The sequence below is a fragment of the Cyanistes caeruleus genome, chromosome 4 (genome assembly GCF_971803275.1).
Source record: "Cyanistes caeruleus chromosome 4, bCyaCae1.hap1.1, whole genome shotgun sequence".
Classification (NCBI taxonomy): Eukaryota; Metazoa; Chordata; class Aves; order Passeriformes; family Paridae; genus Cyanistes; species Cyanistes caeruleus.
Window position 1 is genome coordinate 62647183 of NC_141704.1, and position 11247 is coordinate 62658429.

Genomic DNA, 11247 nt, shown 5'->3' on the forward strand with positions numbered 1-11247 from the left:
GTTCTCAGCCTGTACCACAAGGTTGGGGCCAATTGCTTCAGGTGTCATGACTGGGAGTCGGATAATTTGTACTACTTCACCGGGATCTTTGCCAGGCTTGTGCAAGACTACTGACCACATTCTTCCGGTGGTTCAACCCACATCTGCTGGCTGCAGGACCTGTATGATCATTTGATGACAGACTTTAGATTGGTCATCATAAAAGCCATAAAACACTTGCCCTATGGAGTTGAAACTGGGATGTATACAGCCTGCTGGACCCCAGGTTACTTGCAGAAACTCATCTGCTTTTGGTGGTGCCCACTGGTTGCTCAGGACTATTGTTTCGCACCCCCAATAGCCACAAAACCAATACCCTAGCTGGCGGCAGTAGTCTTTGCCTGGGTTGGTAGCTGGACACCAGTATGACTGGTACAGCTCAAAGCGAGGGTGGATGTTATGAGTTACTATACCAGGGAAAATGTCTCGAATGAGCACAAAGAACTTTGGGGTGCCTGCTGTGACTACCTCTTTAATCATCTCGTACAAGCCACGGCATAAGATCCACCTGAATGGTTGATGGGGGTTATGTTCTGCACTAACCTGCTCACTGCTAACAAGTCCTAAAAGATTACACACATAAGTTGTTGTCGCTTGGGTTTCACAGGCTCAGGAGTTTTGGGCGTCTTCAGGTTGTCTGGTGGTTCATCGCGTCTTTCTGGCACTGGAGCATACGCATCACACGGGCGCCCAATGATCCAGTCCTGCAAACAAAACTTCAGAGTTCTTGCCAGTTTCATTTTGAAGGTCTGGTTTTATTGACTTAAGTGGACACCACTTTACCATCTCTTTTAACTGCAGCATACCCTCGCCCTGTGAGTACTAATCTTCAACCTTGCTCCCACTCTCCTAACTCATTTCTGATTATGACCTGCAGGCCCTCTTCTAGAGCTCGAGTTGCCCAGTGTTTTTGGGAGGGACTGTTAGTTTCATCTCCCCTAGGGAACTGGTTCAGTGCTAACAGTGCAGTTGCTAGCAAGCGCGCCTGGTCTGCCTGGGGAATGGAATTGTTAAAGCATTTTGATTTTGCTAACACTTCTAGCTCGGCTTTCAAGGTCTGGTTTGCTCACTCAACAATGGCTTGTCCTGTGCTATTGTACGGGATGCCTTGCACCAGAGTGATACCCCATTTGGAGGCGAATTCCTGGCTCGGCTTTGAGAAAAAATTTGCACCATTGTCCATTTTGATTTGCTTAGGGATGCCGAGCCAAGCCATGGCTGTTAGCCAATGCTGGATAGTTGCTTTGGAGTTGGTTTCCAGGTGCTGCGTGGCTACAATTATTCCGCTGTACCTATCTACTGTTACTGCAAGCCATGCTCGGGGTTTTAACAGCTGGCACAATGTAAAGTCTGTTTGCCATATCTCTGAGGCTTTTAGGCCTCTGGGGTTGATTCCACAGGACCACAGTGATGCCTTTTGGCAGTGGGGGCATGAAGCTACTACATATTTTGCATCAGCAACTGAGATTTCACATCTCTTTGCTAGTGCTTTGGCTCCGATGTGCAGGGTTTCGTGTAGCTGATGAGCTTCTTGTAAAGTCCACAATCCTTTTGCGGCAGCATCTGCTTTGTCGTTGCCGACTTGGAAGAACCCTTTGATCAGGTTGTGGCTGTTAACACGGATGACTGATATGGTACCTTTTCGAGAGGAAAGCACTTCTTCTAGCATTAGAGCTGCTGTAGATGTCGATATGCCGGGTCCTGACATAGCCAGGCAAAGCTTGGCTACAAACATTGAATCAGTTACAATGTTAAGATGCTCTGTTTGGAACAGTCCACATGCCAGTACCACAGCTGCTACTTCCAGTTGCTGGACTGAGTGTACGATCAGTCGCTTTGACGCAGTGCCACTCATCCTCTGATTGCCACACTGCAGCCGCGGTGGAGGTTGTCGAGGATGCTTCTGTGAAGACTGTTGGTCCTGGCTGGGCCTGGTCCATGACCTTTTGTGGTAGGTCCATGTCGACAACAGCCAGCATCTTGAGTCCAAGGGGGCTTTGCAGAATACTCAAGAGAGTCCATTGCTTCTGTTGTCAGGGCTTTGTGTTCCCATGGATATTTCCCTTTCAGGAGATCATACAGGGGGGCCATCTTCCCGGGTGGGATTAAGACGATGTTGCGGAGCCATTGCAGGGATCCCACCAGCTGCTGCACGTCATGGAGCATTTTGATGTCTCGACGGATCTTTATCTGGGGAAGGGATATGCAAGAGTCTGTGATCCCCACCCCCAAAAAGGTTACACATGGCCCCTTTTTTATTTTTGCACTCGCGAGTTCAAAGCCATTTGTTTTTAGAGTCTCTGTGATTGTTGACACTAACTGGTCTACCTGACCTCCCGAGGGTGCAGCTATCAGGATGTCGTCCATGCACTGGATGATGGTCGCAGTCAAGTTGCTATGACGGATCAGTGCTAGCGCTTGATCGACTGTGATTTGGCAGATTGTAGGCGAGTTGACCATCCCCTGAGGCAGCACTTTCCACTGGAAGCGTAGGTTGGGGCACTGTTTGGAAACACCACGGAGAAAGCAAACCGCTCTCTGTCTTCTTCATGTAAGGGTATAGAAAAGAAACAGTCTTTGATATCAAGAACAGCACAGGGTTGGCCTTCCAGCACCATAGAGTTCATAGGTAACAATGTTCGAGCAGGTCCCATGGGTTGAATTTTCTTATTTACTTCACGTAAATCGTGGAGGAGGTGAAACCCTTCTCTAGATCGTTTAGGGATTACGAAAACAGGGGTATTCCACAGGCTAGTAGATGGCTCTATGTGACCTTGTTATAATTCACAGTTAACTAACTCAAGAAGGGCATCTAATCGAGGCTTGGACAGGGGCCACTGCTCGATCCACACCGGGTCGGATGATTTCCAAGAAAGCCTGATTGGTGGCAGCGGCCCTTAGGGTAAATTTGTCACCCTGGCTTTTAGCAAGGCTAGGGCATCCCTCCCTAGCAGGGCTGGGATTCCTGTCATGACATACAGGAAGAGGGCAATAGTTTTTTCTGGCCCTTTTTCTGTGTGGAGTGTAATGGCTATTAGCTGTGCGCTTCTCCGAGCCCGTGACAGCCCCCCAACCCCGCCTACCATGGGGGCATCCTCTAGTTTCCAGAGCAGAGGCTAATCTGTCTCTGGAATGACTATGACATCTGCCCCAGTATCAATTAGAAAAGGAACACTGATAGATCCAGAGGGGATACTTTGATCACCTGAGGTGTCATAAAGGGTGCAGATCCCGCATACCACCACGGTGGTTGTCACACCTTACTGCCAGGGCCACCCTGGGGTCATGTCCCCCGAGTGTGATCCCTGCTGCCCCTGAGGCAAATAAGGCAGGGTTGGCTGAGTAACCAGCTGAGTCATGAAAGTGGTCGCCTCTCGGGAGGGTAATGGATTTGGGAGCACCTCGGTCCTTGCAGGATTGGCATAACTGGGCCGCCTCGTATCCCAAGTGGGAGAGGACTGTGTGCGGCCCTGCTGTCCCCTCCCCCTCCCGTTTCCCTGAGCCTTGGATCTGCATTCTCTGGCAAGGTGCCCCTTTTTCCCACAAGCCCAGCATGGCCCTTTAAATTGGTTCTGCTGTGAGGTGGGCTCTGCTATGGCCCCCCCACCTTTACAATTTGCAGGAACGTGGACCTGCCTGACCGCATTTGAAACATGCCATCACGTTAGCGATTGCTGTGCAGACTGCAGTTTGAATCAGAGCTACCTGTTCTTCCCTCGCAACATGCTTAATCATCTCTGCGATATTTGTCCCTGCCGGTAATGACTGGAGGATTTCCTTGGTTATCGAATTGCATTGTTGACGCAAGCAGTCTGCCATGACTGGGCCTTTTGCCTCTGGGGGCAGGGCTGAGGAGTCAACAGCTGCCTGAAGGCAGTCTACAAATTGTGTAAAGCTCTCACTTTTGTTTTGCTTTATGGTAGCCCATGGTGATGGCTTAGCAACAACTCTAGAGGCCGAGCGAATAGCTTCTCTGGCCGACGAGTGGTTGTCATAACTTTGTGGGCCCGCATACCCTGGCCTTGTGCCTGAGGTGTAACCATGGCTGGATCTGTGCCCATTAACCGCGGCAGGCTGGAGCCGTGTAGCAGATGGTCTGCCCCAGTTATCTGGGCTACGTATCTGGCACAGCTGTCTTCCCATTCTTGTTTTAAAAACAATCATCCCTGCCCCATCAAAAAACAATCTGCAAGTGTGTTTTATATCAAAAGTGAGCAGGTTGTCACCTCCAAAAAGACCATCTGACCATGGCAGAATTAAGCCCTTTTTCTGAAATTGCTTTAACAATCGTTTTAACTTCTTTAGGATTTATTGGTGAGTAAACTCTCTGTCCCCGCTCAGACACACGGACTGGGAATACTAGAGCATCTGGGGAGACCCAGGTGGCACATTCTGCTCTTATCTGACCCCAGTCTGTGAGAGGGGTATCCTCTCTCAGTTCTTTTTTGATGTGGAGGGGTATATTCTTGTTTATCTTTATTGTTTCCTCTTCTGAGGACTCGGCCAGATCGCAGTCAGAGCTCTACTGGCTAGCTACTTCCTGTTTCCCATGCCTTTTTGTTGGGCTCCGGCCCCGCCTACCACCCCTGTGGGCAGGCTGTTCCCTCCCTCCTGGCTCTCCCTGCCCTTCAGTCCACCCTCCACTCCGCCTTTCACCCCACCTTTCGCTCTACCCTTCACTCCATGCTCTGTTCCTCCCTCTGCTCCCCCTATTCTCTACATTCTTTTCCCTCTCCCTCTTTACACCTCCCCCTCATCCTTCTTCACATTCCTTATCTCTCCCAACCTCCCGACTGTTCTCATCTCTCAATGCCAGCACTTGTTCTCTGTTTTCCCTAAGGACATTCCTTTCCCGCTGTATGTCTTTTTGCTCAGCACCATTTTTAAGCCCCTGGGGGGATACTTCCCCCCTGACTTTGTCTGCAACACCTCTGGCTTCTTCTGTTAACTTTCTCCAAAAATCTCTTGCTGTCTGCTGTTTGTTTGAGAGCAGATCAGGGTTTGGGGATTGAGGGGACTCATCGCCCTCTTGTGTCCCCTTCGACTCAGCTGAGCTGCTCTCATCTGGGGGCTCTGAAGTTTGTGTAGTGGCACTGACTCCCAGTTTCGGGGTGGCCAACAGACAGTTTTTTGCCACTGTCCAGGTCTCTTGCTTTTGTCTAGCTTTTTTCAAAGCTTTGACAACCTTACCCCATGACTTAAAATGTTTCATACTACCTGAATCTATAGTTTCATTAGCGAGAGCTCTGGTACATTTCTCCAACACCTCAGGGTGGAGAATGTCCACTGGTTGCTCTATAACCCAAATATGCAAAAGCCTTGTGATAGCAAGCGTAAAATCCTTAGATTTGCAATCTACCCCCCACTGTTTATGTAATTCAGATACAACCTTTATCAATGATTCCATCTTCGTAGAGATGTCTCCCTCACCAGGGTTAGTCCAGCCAGTCCTGACCGCCGCTCTCGTTTTCCAGGTAATCCTCGCTTTCTAGGTTTGAATCCTGCTTCTTCCTGGGTTTTCAGCACCAAATGTTGTCTTTTAAGCAAGGCAAACACCCTGGTTCAAGGAACAGCATGGTGTTCCTTGCTGTTCCTTGTTCCCCCCGGCCACTCGGTCCATTGCCCACAGACACCAATGTGATGGATGGCGGAATGGCGTTTATTGCTGGAGAATTTGACATTTTATAACCTAGGGTCACTGTGTTACTCCCATCTGCTTTCATCACAGCTAGGTGCTATTGGCTAATTGCAGGAGGCATTACCATACTAACGAAGAGGGGGGGGGTTACTATCTTTCCGTTACATTCCGTTATCTTCGGAGCACCGGGCCTTACTTCTACAGTTTGCTTCCCAGAGGTGGTGCTTTAGGAAAGCACCTCCAGCCTGGTAAGCTGCTTTTAGCTCCAGACACATTCCTAGTCCCCAGGAACAGCTGGACCTGTGCTGTCCCCAGGAGAGGCAGAGGTTTATTTGTTTGTGTTTGTTTCCTTCCTCACTTTGGCTTCTCAAGGGGTCTCTGGAGGTCTGATGCAGTTCTTTGTCATTTCACGGCAGAATAAACCCTGGTCCCACCAAAAGCTGGAGGAACCATTTTATCTTTGTTTTTGGATGCACATTTTGTGTTTTCTCTCTTTTGCTGACACTGTGTGGTGAAGCAGCAGCTCCCAACCTTGTCAGTGCTGCTCCCTGGAATAGTTTATACTTGTAAAACAATGAATTCCCTGCTGGATTCCCAGTCACAGTCCCCCAGGACAATGTGCAGTTTAAGGTCTTACACCCATAGTTCAGATGAATGATACCCATAGCCCCAAATTCCTGCTGGAATAACCTGACAGTCCTCATGGAATGTGGATATTCCCATGCAGAGCTGCCACTTTAACACCAGCTGTGTCAGGAACCAGCAGCGGTTCCAGGGAAGCTCAGTGGGATCAGGACAAAAACAGGTTTATAATCCATAGAATTTGCTATTTATACCCTTCATTCCCCAGCCCCACCAATGTCCTTGGGGGACACTGGACAGAGTTCCCTGGAATTCAGCCAATTTCATCCCCCTGAGGTCAGTTGATATTTTAAAGCAGGAGACAGCAGTGGCCGCACACACTCTTGGCCCGTGCTGAGGCAGCTCCTGGGCCCAGGGGAGGTCATCTCCCCCTGAAGAAGCTGAGTTCATTTTAGAACCTCTGGAGTGGCCTCTGGAAGTTCTTTACCCTGAGGACAGGGATGAACATCCCTGCTTTCAGCACACCTCCAGTGGGATCCCCCCATGAAAGCTCTCCATCAGTTCTGTAGGTCCAGCTGGCTTCCTGAAAAACTCCAAATTTAATCCAAACAAAACCTCATCCCATGCTAACGTTTTATTTTAAGTCATTTCTGAGGACTATTGCTAAGGGTTTAATTTCTGTATGGGGGAAGATTCTCTTGGCTTTAATGTTGCTGATAGATGATGTCCCCAGGCTGGAAGGGAAAAGATTTGGAGTGGGTGGGACATACCTGGGGGTGTGTGGGAGCTCCAGGAGGTCAGCACTGGGAATTGCTGCCTAAGCCTCTCCGCAAATGCACGGTGCCAACATTCCCAGGTAATGCCAGCTGTTCCTTGGGGTATTTTTGGGGTGTGGGTGGGGTCTGTCTGGGCTGAAGCATCTCCAGGTGCCTGTTCAGAGCAGCCCCTGGCTTGACTTGATGATCCTCATGGCTGTTTCCAACTCAGAACCTCCTGTCCTCTGGAAATAAAGAGCAAACAGTTTTCACTGGCTTTTTAAACTCACAGCTTTTTCCATTGGAGAGTGCAAGGCACATAGAAAGTAGGGGAGAGCAGGAATAGTGTCAAGTCTCACCCAACAGGTGTCGGATGAGCAGCTGGAGCAGGACTGAGCCCCGGCGGACTGTGGTCCCACAGCGGGAGCGGCCGGAACAGGAGCGGCAGCGCCGGACTCAGCTCCAACCCCGGAGCGCCTGCGGCGATCCAGCCCCGCTCGTTCGGCCCGGGGGTGCAGGCACCGGGGAGGAGGAGGCGGGCGCTGCCCGGTCCGGAGGGCGCGGTGGCCTCGGGGGTGCCGGGGCGGGGGCGGCTCCGCGCGGAGCTGGGCCCAGAGCGCTCCGGGGCTGCGGGGCCGGGCCTGCCCGCCAGGGGGCGCTGCGCTCGCCGTTCCTGCCCGCCAGGGGGCGCCCCGCCAGGGGACGGGCGGCGCTGACGAGGAGGCGGCGGCGGGGCCGGGGCCGGGGCCGGGCCCGGGCCCGGCGGTCGCCACGCCCTGCCCACTTCCTGCTTCGGGGAGCCACTGCCCTCCTCCCGGCACCGGCACGGGCACAGCCCCGCTCCCCGTGGCAGCAGCGGGACCGCACCCGGAGCCCCAGCGGTACCCCAACCACGCACCGGCGGAAGCAGGAGTGGCAGCGCCGGGCTCAACCCCGGAACCCGTCCCGGAGCGGCTCCTCCCGCCTGCGGCGATCCCAGTCCTCATCCCAGCTCAAATCCTGCATCCCGCCCGCCGAAGGAGAAACGGCTCCGCTCGGGACCCCCAGCGGACACCGTCGGGACCCGGACCCAGGTCTCCGGGGCCGGATTCCAGTGTCGGCCCCATCTCAGCGCCTTGGGCTCCGCACAGTGCTCCGAGCGACGATCCCGCCGCACCCTGGGCTGAGCATACACCGCGCTAAAATGAGCGGGCGCGGACTCGCCGGAACTTCTGGGTGGGGCGGGGCCGGCTCAGATGCGCGGGGCCTCAGAGTGGCTGCGCGGGGAGGGGCCGAGGGGATTTAACCCCCGGGAATTACTTTTGCAACCATTTAATCCTCGGCGCTCGGCGTGGGAGGTTGTGGCTGGGCTGGGCTCTTTGTATGTTTCTCTCTATAGTACTTTTCTTCTACGTTTCTTCTGTACTTCATTTCCTCTATACTCTCTTTTCTCCTCTCCCTTCCTGCTTCACCCCCACATCATCTGGGCCCCAGTCAGGAGGAGGGGGTCCACCCTAACCTACCCACACGTCCCCTGCTGCTCCCATGGGATTTTTGGCCTGTGGGACTCTAATGAAGTGCCAGGTGCTGAGCATGAAAGAAAATAATGGGAAATCTCTCTGGATCAGGCAGTGTCCCCAAAAGCTGGTAGTGCCCAGTATTTCTGGCTGGAATTTGGGGATCCCAGCAGAGCCCCTCTATAGTGTCCCTATGGAGCTGACACTGCCCAGCATCCCTGACCAGGGTTTGGGGGTTTCTAGCACAGCCCTCCCAGCATATCCCACTGTTTCCTCATGTTCCTTTTAACCAGGATCATTTTTTGGGGTGAGGGCACCCAAACCCAGCAGAATTTGCTTTAACCAGTTTTGGGGGATCTCCCCTCTCCCCTCCTCACTGAATTCCTGCTGCCAAAACACAGCTTCCCATCCCCTCAATCTCTCCAGCACCACTAAAACAGCACCTGGGCTTGGAGGAACACAACCCTGTCAAGTCGGGGGATGGCATCGGGGAGCAATCCTGGCTGTCTGGAGGCTGTTCAGGCCCCACAGCTCAGGCTGCAGCACAACGTCAATGCAGATGAGTGACCCACAGGAGTCAGGGGATTTTCTGCTCTTCTTGCAGTGGCATTTATGGCTGAGCAGTTCAGAAAAAGGCTTGAGCAGACAGGACCGGAGAATCAACACCAAGCAACAACCCCTGTGCTTGGCAGGGGCCTGGAGCATCCCAGTCTAGACTCTGGGCTTCAACTACTTGCTTCTACTGCAGTTAATCTGGCATGGGAAGTGGTAAATCACAAACCAGACAAGGAGACACTTCCTGAAACAAATAAAATCCAGCTGCAGCTAAGCCCATGGCCATGTTTAAAAACCCTTCAGCATAAAAACCCTTGGTAAAGCAAAGGTGATGCGTGGTGACCAGGAGCTCCAGGGGACTGAGGGGAAGGTGGGCAACAAGCCAGCAAACAGCTTCCACTGCTTCTCACTGCAGCAATGGCAGCTCCATTGGAATTTCACACTCAGCATCTCTTCCATGCTCAACAAGCCAACAAAAGGCACTCCAAGATTGAGACTTTTCTAGTGCTGAGCTTTAGATGATCCTTTGGGCAGAAGGAATCTTCCAGACTGTCCCACACCTTAACATCCCACTTGCTCTTTTTGGCACAGTGGACCAGTTCACTGTCCCTTCCTTCTGTGAAAGGATCTTTCTGAAGCCAGAACATACCCTTTGTATGGAAAGCTTTGCTTTCCCCTTAAATATTCTTTTCCCTGCACAAGTAAGACCGTTCCAGTGCTTGGCAAGTAACAGCTGAAGAATCCAAGCCAAGAGCCTGCCTGGGATGAAGGAATGTGCATACTCACAGGAAGAGCATCCCAAGCCTCTCACTGCTGACCCTTCGCTTCTCACCACGGCTCCAATGGCACCAGAACTGTCCCTGCAGGCAGAAACGCTGCCTTGGGAACACCATGAGCTGTCTCCAATGTACCACTGGGCTCGGAAAAGCAGTGAACAAACCAGCAGCTCACAGGGAAATCAGGGGCACCTCCTGAGCCAACAGCAGCTGGGAGAAAGGCAGGGACGCAGCATCTCATCAAAACTATGGCAAAAGAAATGCCAACAACTCAAGAATCACTGCAGCGTTGATTTACTAAAACAAAAGCAAAAAGTGTTTTTATTTTTAGATGCTTGGGAGAAATCCATCGCATTTTAACCCATTTCTGTGGCTTGTTTTCAGCCTGCTTATGTTCATTTCCCAGCTCACATGAGGCTGCTGCCAGTTGCTATTTCAGCAGCAGCTCCTGAGGACATGAACACCATCCACACCTCCCACCTCCTCAGCCCAGTGTCCATGCAGTACTCCCAGCGAGCTGCTGGGAGCTGGAATTGTCCTTGCTACAGGGCCTGGCAAACCCTGCCTCCCCAGCTGTGGCCCCCGCAGCTCTCACCTCCTGGGAAAGAGGAGCTGCATCCTGCCGGGTACTCCTGGCTCTGGGCAGATGCTAGACTGCGGGCAGGGAGATGGCTCAGACAGCTCCGGTGACTGTTTTTCCTCCATGCTTTTGTGTTTTCCTGCATTTCCCCAGGCCAAGGGGTATGGGGGAAACCCGGGCCGGCCCTATGTGGCCTCGGGGAGTGCTCGCATAGTGGCGAGGCGTGGCTGCAACAGAGGCATTATCACTGCTACCTGCCGCTGCCCGCGCAGGCTCCTGCCCACCCCCGGTGCTGCTGGCCCCAGAGTCCATGTCCTCACACCGGGAAACGCCGCAGAAAATTGTGCTGAAAGAGTGAAGTCAGCGTCGGGTTCAGGCAATCGAAGAGACACCTTTGAGAGGCGAGAGGGTCCTTCTGGGCACCATTCTCATCCTTACACAGGGGCGCATGCGCAAAAAGTGCAGCTGTTTCCAGAAGGTCAAATAAACATTGTGCCTACCGGCTATCTTTGGTGTGGCATCACGTGATTTCCTCCTTAGACCGCCATCTTGGGTGCTGGCAGAATTCACTTTCTGATGAGACGCCATCTTTAGCGTAGCCTCACGTGACCACCTGATTAGTCCACCATCTTTGGTACATTTGGTATGTTTAAGACGCCATATTTGGTATGGCATCATGTGACACCAACCCCTCGTCACCATCTTTTGTGCTGGCAGAAGCCACTTCCAGCTGGGTTGCCATCTTTGGTGTGGTACCACTAAGGCCCTTCTTCCCTACAAATATGTCTACTTGGCTGCCTGAAGGTGACCCCCCTCTGATGCCAGC

The 11247-nt window shown here is 52.5% G+C and overlaps 1 protein-coding gene and 1 long non-coding RNA gene across 2 annotated transcripts; one reads left to right on the forward strand and one right to left on the reverse strand.

The window, feature by feature from the left end:
- Positions 1-5677: 5677 nt before the first annotated feature.
- Positions 5678-9122, reverse strand: LOC111929426 (uncharacterized). The gene is made up of 2 exons (XM_086885223.1): positions 7374-9122; positions 5678-7259 (listed from the first exon to the last, which is right to left on the reverse strand). The coding sequence occupies exons 1-2, from the start codon at positions 7998-8000 to the stop codon at positions 7194-7196; spliced, it is 693 nt and encodes a 230-aa protein (XP_086741349.1). The 5' UTR covers positions 8001-9122; the 3' UTR covers positions 5678-7193.
- On the forward strand, positions 8166-10927 carry LOC147653701 (uncharacterized). The gene is made up of 2 exons (XR_015285736.1): positions 8166-8374; positions 9115-10927. It is a non-coding gene; the product is annotated as an uncharacterized LOC147653701 (long non-coding RNA).
- Positions 10928-11247: the final 320 nt, after the last annotated feature.

Coding starts and splice junctions, on each gene's coding strand:
- LOC111929426 (XM_086885223.1), bottom strand. CDS start 8,000: ATGAGGACTGGGATCGCCGCAGGCGGGAGGAGCCGCTCCGGGACGGGT. Junction 7,260..7,373: donor GCTCATCCGACACCTGTTGG/GTGAGACTTGAC, acceptor CTTTATTTCCAG/AGGACAGGAGGTTCTGAGTT.